The 6,569-nt window shown below is 35.8% G+C and overlaps 1 protein-coding gene across 1 annotated transcript; it reads left to right on the top strand.

The window, feature by feature from the left end:
• The first annotated feature begins 4,229 nt into the window (after positions 1 to 4,229).
• LOC116141945 (glycosyltransferase family 92 protein RCOM_0530710-like) lies at positions 4,230 to 6,096 on the top strand. Its single transcript, XM_031427417.1, has 2 exons — positions 4,230 to 4,417; positions 4,517 to 6,096. The coding sequence occupies exons 1-2, from the start codon at positions 4,294 to 4,296 to the stop codon at positions 6,094 to 6,096; spliced, it is 1,704 nt and encodes a 567-aa protein (XP_031283277.1). The 5' UTR covers positions 4,230 to 4,293.
• Positions 6,097 to 6,569: the final 473 nt, after the last annotated feature.

Here is a 6,569-nt window from a genome sequence, read left to right as displayed (position 1 = left end):
CTTTAATTAAAATAGCAATTCTAATTATTATTATTTAAAAAAAAAAAAAAAATCATATTTTAGTAGTTGTACCTTCTTTGACTTCTCTATACGATGGCCAATGGAATACTATTTTATTTTAAAAGACTAATTCCATCCATATCATTTTTATTCTTAAATATGGTTTGAAGAACACTGAATTTGTTGTTTACAAAATAAAATACGCATGAAAACAGCAGTCTATCATCCTAAGAAAGATGTATGTTAATGTTATTCAATTAAACAAGTAAATTAATTAATAAATTTGATAAAACATTTAGAATGAGATTGAGTTCTAATTATATATGAAATACTAAATCTCCAAATTATGTCATAATTTAGGAAAAAACATTATATTAATTTATAACATTCACCTTCTCTAATTTGTTTTCTATTTACATAAAAATACAATATGTTTGGTAATTAGTTTGGCAATAGTAGGAAAAAAAAAAAAAAAAAAATAACAACAACAACTTAAAATAGAAACCAAAACCCAATGAATCACTCTATTATTGTTAAATGGGAAATTTTCATAAAATACCCCCCAATGTTTACCTATTCATGGCGCTCTTCAGACAAAATTATAAAAGAATAAATGACATGTTTTCACCCAAAGATTAGTGAAATGACAAGATTCCAACTTGGTTTAATTTATTCCAAATTATTACTCTTAAATTAATGAAAATCATTTAATGTAAAGACAAAGGGTAAAGTGATCATCTGCACTTCATTAAATATGGAAAGAAAAGAAAAGAAAAGAAAATTTTCAAAACAACTCTCTACATCTCAAATTTCTCTCACAAGCACCCTTGAGAAATAGCCCAGGAATCCTTACAATTTTGAAATCTATCAATTGCACCCCTACAATAGAAAAACCCAGATCTGCCGCAACATCCAAAACTGTCACAACAACAATCCCTGCAATCTAATCCAAATCTGCCATGGAGAAAGGAAAGAAGAAAGAGAAAGAGAGAGGAGAAGGAGAAAAGAGAAGAGAGAAAGAGGCGGCGGCCAACAAAATAACACAAGAAAACCAACAAACAAACCGCAAATCGTCAACCAACTCCCAAAAAAACCCTAGGGAGAGGGGGCTTCAGTCGGCGTTGAAAGGTGAGCAATCAGGGACGAAAAACAATGGGTTATTAGATAAGGCCATTTGCTGAGTCGAATGGTAGGCTTGGTGAAGATTTTCGGCGATGGGGTTGGCCGGAAAGAAGTTGGTGGAGTGCAACACATGAGGTGAAGGGTGACGGCGAAAAAGGGATTCAAGGTGTTTTAGGGAGAGTGGGCTGGGATGGTGAGGGCAGGGTAGTCGGAAAATGGGGTAGGGGAAATTTCTGTCATTGGGAAAGTCCCCAAAAAAGGGTCTGGGATGACACTGCTAACGTGCGCCGTCACCTGCTAAAATGAAACATGGAAAAAAGGAATGTGTTATTGAAATAAATTTGTAATAAGATGATTATTTTTCTAATTCTACTAATTTAGGGGTTAAAAAGTAATTATTAATTTATTTGTTAAGGGTAGATTGATAATAACACTGTCAGGACACAAAAATCATTAATAATATTAATTTAAGAGTGAGAATATAGAAGGGGTGAAAACTTACCATCTCGCTAATATTTGGGTGGGAACATGTCATTTACTCTTATTAAAATGTACCCATAAACCATAACGTAATACAGTTTTATTAAAATGATGGGTAGTTTAGTCAATTGATAGAAAGTATTTTGTATAAGTAACTAGAGCTAATACTATCATAACCATTATCAATTGACTAAACTATTCCTCATATGTTAAAAGAATTGCACGATATTAAGGTTTGAGAGTATATTTTGGTAATTTAGACAAAAAAATATCACAAGTTTGATGAATAAGCAAAAATCTGTCCTTATGAAATACATCATAAGATTCATAACTATTGGATTTAGATAAATATAATATACTGATCTAGAAAGTAGAAACTTAAACTTAACAAAAGCTAATTAAACTGATAAAGCCTGATTATTCTTTGTAAAGAAGATAAAGGTAGAGAAAGTGATGCTAGAGTCGGACCCACGTTTGAAATAGTGGCCCCAAATCAATTAAATCAGAGAAGATTAAATCCACTCATTCACACCAAACGCCACAGATCTCCTGTGAACCTCCCCATGTTTGCGCCACGTTGATGGCTATATGTAGTACTCAAGGTCAAGGGATCGTTTAGTCATTTACTCACAATTCTATCTTTTTATTATACACTGTTCCTTTTTCTTTATTTAAAAATTGAGAAATGTTGCAGTTATCGAAGGGTGTGTATCGAATCTATACACCAAATGACATGATAAAATCCTAACCGTTGATTCATTATAAATTAATATTAATCAACGATCAGAATTTTGTCATGTCATTCGATGTGTAACTTTCGATAACTTTATCATTTTCCTTAAAAATTTGTCAAGTTTAGGGATATATTGTCCAATTTTATTTTTATTCAATATTAATGATTTTAATTAATTTGCCATTTAATTTTACAGTCCCAAAACACTCTTAAATAAAAATAAAAATTCAATCTATAATTATGATAAATAAAGAATTAAGTGAGAAGTAGATGCAAAGAGGGAAGAAAAAATGAAACTGAAAGTTATAGTAATAATCTTCTCTTAAAAAATTATATACAAATGATGAAATTAAGTTATCTAATAATTTTTTATTATTATTGTTATTTTTTGAAATATTGATCTATAAAAGACCAAATGTTCTACCTTCTAATTTAAATAATTAGTTAAATAAAGTGTTCTATATGAAATAATACTATACCAATAACCTTCTTTTATAATCTTAACGTGAGAATTTGTTATTAGTTAGTTCATAAAGGATCTTATATGGGTTTAACATGGATTCCACTAATTAATTATGAGCTAATCAATTATAAACTGTCACACCAGATTATGAAAGAGTTATACGAGGAAATGTTGTTGATGTAGTACTTGCACCCAATGTTTCTCGTGGTTTAATAAAACAAAATAAAAATACTAAGGCTCCGTTTGGTTCACTTTTTTACACTTTTAGTATTACGATGTAGGATTTGAAAATAAATAAAAATACCCTCTATATTTGTTTATTTACTAAACACCCCATATATTTGTTTATCTACTAAAAACCTCTATAATAAAACATTAAAAAGTAACAAAAACACCCCTAATCCACCCGCCAACACATGGACAGTCGGCCACCACCGCCAGAGGGTGGCCGGAGTCGTCGTATCGGTGCATCACCGGCTGGATCTTGTCGGTCTTGCGCTGATATGGCCTTTTTCGGCCAGATCTATGGTGGATCTAGCCGGTAAATGCTAGATCTACGGTGGATCTGGCCAGTAAAGGCTAGATCTAGCCATCGACGACTGGATCTGGCCATTGACGGCCAGATCTGGCCGTATTTGCTCATCAACGACGGCCAAAGATATAGCTGTCGTTGATGGTCAACGATGACCATGTGTTGGCCGTCGTTGACGACTGACTACGACCAAGGCCAGATCTTTGGCGTTAGATCTGACCTTTGTGGATCTGGTTAAAAAAGGCTAGATCGGCATAGTACTGACCAGATTCAGTCGGTAGTGCACTATTATACCAGATTCTGGCCATTTTCCAGCGGTGGTGGCCGGAATCTGGTAAATATGGTTGTTGGGGTTTTTTTGTAGTTTCTAAAAAAAATTTAGGGATATTTAATTAAATTAACAAATTTAAAGGGTTTAAAAAAAGTTAAATAATATTGAATAATATTGTGAGTTTTTACAATTTTACTGTTTAACTTTATTGGGAATACTACTATTAGTATTCCCAAATGTTAGCCAAACGAAACCTAAAGTTTCAGCTTTTTCGAGATGAAGTGGTAGTATGTCATTGGCGAAGGAGTTGGACAAAAAAAAACCACAGAAACAGAAGATAAAAATCAAATGAGACAAAATAACGACCGCATGTAAAATTGTAAACCGACATGAACGGTCGAAACACCAATGACCAAACCAAAGATATTATTTGAGTTGCGAGCCGTCTCTTTCTCTTTTTCAATCTTGATGTTCCCTCTCTTCCCCTTTCTCTCTCCCACTTTGCTTAGAGGTTTCGAGTACTTAGAAGAAGAAAAAGAAACACAGAACCATCACGACTCCATTAAAAATAAAAATGACAAAAAATTTATATATGATTGAGGACGATGAAGATTTCTCTGAGTCATTCTGTCTAATCTCGTTGCCATTGTAGTTGTTGTTAGCTCTTTCGACAACGACAACAGTAGCACTTTATGGCAGCGATGAAGGTTCGTAGTAGGAGGCGCGACGTCGTTTCATGGAGCAACTTCTTTTGGTGCACTGTCTTCATTGTCACCTCTTTCTTCACTTTCTCTGCAGTTCGCCTCTTCTTCGCAGGTACGCATACTTGCTTATTCTTTTTACTTAAATTTTTTTAATATTATTATTTTTAACTGAAAAATTGTTAAATTCATTATTTCTATTTTATAAAAACAGATAAATATCATCCAGTTCTTGGGTCCACGAGGCAAAATTCGATCTTGGAAGTTATGAAGGACGTAACTCCAGTTTCTCCGGCCGTCTCGATACAAGAAACGGTTATGCTTCCAGATCAGGTACTTGTTTACCTAAAATACCCTCCGTCGGCTCGGTTATTTGCCAAAGAGGACTTCCGCTGCGTTTATTCGTCGACCAACTCATCCTGGCCGAATCTCATCAAGCAACCGCCTATTCAAATAGACGGCGAGGATTTTGAGAACCAGATAGTACGGTGTTCTATCCCCCCGCGTGGCTTTATATTATCCCTTGATTTAAATCCACATGGGATTATCCCAATCGTTCACATTCAATGGTGGGACGCACTTGCTTACGAAGCTTTAATCGACCGTGATAATTCCACGGTTGTTTTTGTTAAGGGACTTAATCTACGGCCAGAAAGAATGTCCAATGCATCAAAATTCGAGTGTGTGTACGGCTGGGATTTTAGTAACACAAAGTTTCTGTTAAGATCAGAACTATTGTCAATCGGCCAGGAGATCGGACGGTGTAAGACACCTTTAAGTGTCTTGAACGGCCCCCAAAGAGGAGATAATTCTGTCAAAGTATCAATTAGGATCAAAGGTAAAGGTATATATCGCACAATAGCCCGCCCGATTCGCCGGTTGGATCGTAACCCGCCCGCCCGAAAGCAGCACCAAATGTGCATATGCACCATGTTGAGAAATCAGGCAAAGTTTATGAAGGAATGGGTGATGTACCACGCAGAAATCGGAGTCCAACGGTGGTTCATTTACGACAACAACAGTGAAGATGAAATTGAGATGGTAATCAAGTCATTATCTGATTCAAACTATAACATTACTAGACACGTTTGGCCATGGATCAAGACACAAGAGGCCGGGTTCGCCCACTGCGCATTACGGGCGCGGGAGTTGTGTGATTGGGTCGGGTTTATCGACGTGGATGAATTCTTTCACTTGCCGTCGGGATTAACGCTATACGACGTCGTGGGAAATTACTCCGCGGATAGTAAAATCGCGGAGCTACGTGTTTCCTGTTATAGTTTCGGACCATCGGGGCTCAAGCACGTGCCGGCTGAGGGAGTGATGGTGGGTTACACGTGCAGAATGGTTGCCTCGGAGAGGCACAAGAGTATAGTTAAACCAGAGGCGTTGAACTCTTCGTTGATCAATGTGGTGCACCATTTTCATCTGAGAAGTGGGTTTGGTTACGTGAATGTGGATAGAGGAACGTTGATAATTAATCACTATAAGTATCAAGTGTGGGAAGTGTTTAAAGAGAAGTTTTACAGGAGAGTGGCGACTTATGTAGTTGATTGGCAGGATACTCATAATGTGGGGTCAAAGGATCGGGCACCGGGGTTGGGGACGAGAGCGGTGGAGCCGGAGGATTGGTCGAGGCGGTTCTGTGAGGTGAATGACAGTGGGCTGAGGGAGCGAGTGTTGGAAAGTTTTGTGAACCCGCAGACACAGCTTTTGCCATGGCAAGAGGAGAAAGGAGAGGAATTAATTAGAATTGTAGTTGACAAGAAAAGGAGGCATGGGATTTTGTCATGACCATACTGTATGAAAATTTTATGATGGGGGGAATACATGTAGAAATACAAGATAGTGTATTTTGATCGTTTTGTAAATATATAAATTTACTAATCAAAAGTTGCAGTGATTATAATATAGAATGATTTTAAGAAATCGTGAATACATCTTTTGTAGCTTTTACTCTTTAGTTTTGTATCGTTTTCCTATCCTAAAATGTTTCAAAATAGGATTTTACAAATACTATAAAAAATGTACAAAACGCAGCAGAGTAAGGTGAAGCATTTGAGAGGCTAATTTTCTTCCATGTGAATTATTGCACCCAATTGCCTAAAAAGTAAACTTCCACTAACTAAAGATTAGTGTGCTTAGTTAGTTTGCATTAATTTCATCGCTAAAATTAAACATGTATTTGTAAGTGCTTTCATCCACAAAAGAAGGATTTTGAAAAATAAACCACTTTTTGGTTAATATTTGATGATACGTTTGAATAA

This window comes from Pistacia vera, unplaced genomic scaffold (genome assembly GCF_008641045.1).
Source record: "Pistacia vera cultivar Batoury unplaced genomic scaffold, PisVer_v2 Contig401, whole genome shotgun sequence".
NCBI classification, from domain to species: domain Eukaryota; kingdom Viridiplantae; phylum Streptophyta; class Magnoliopsida; order Sapindales; family Anacardiaceae; genus Pistacia; species Pistacia vera.
This window is presented reverse-complemented; position numbering and strand designations above follow the sequence as displayed.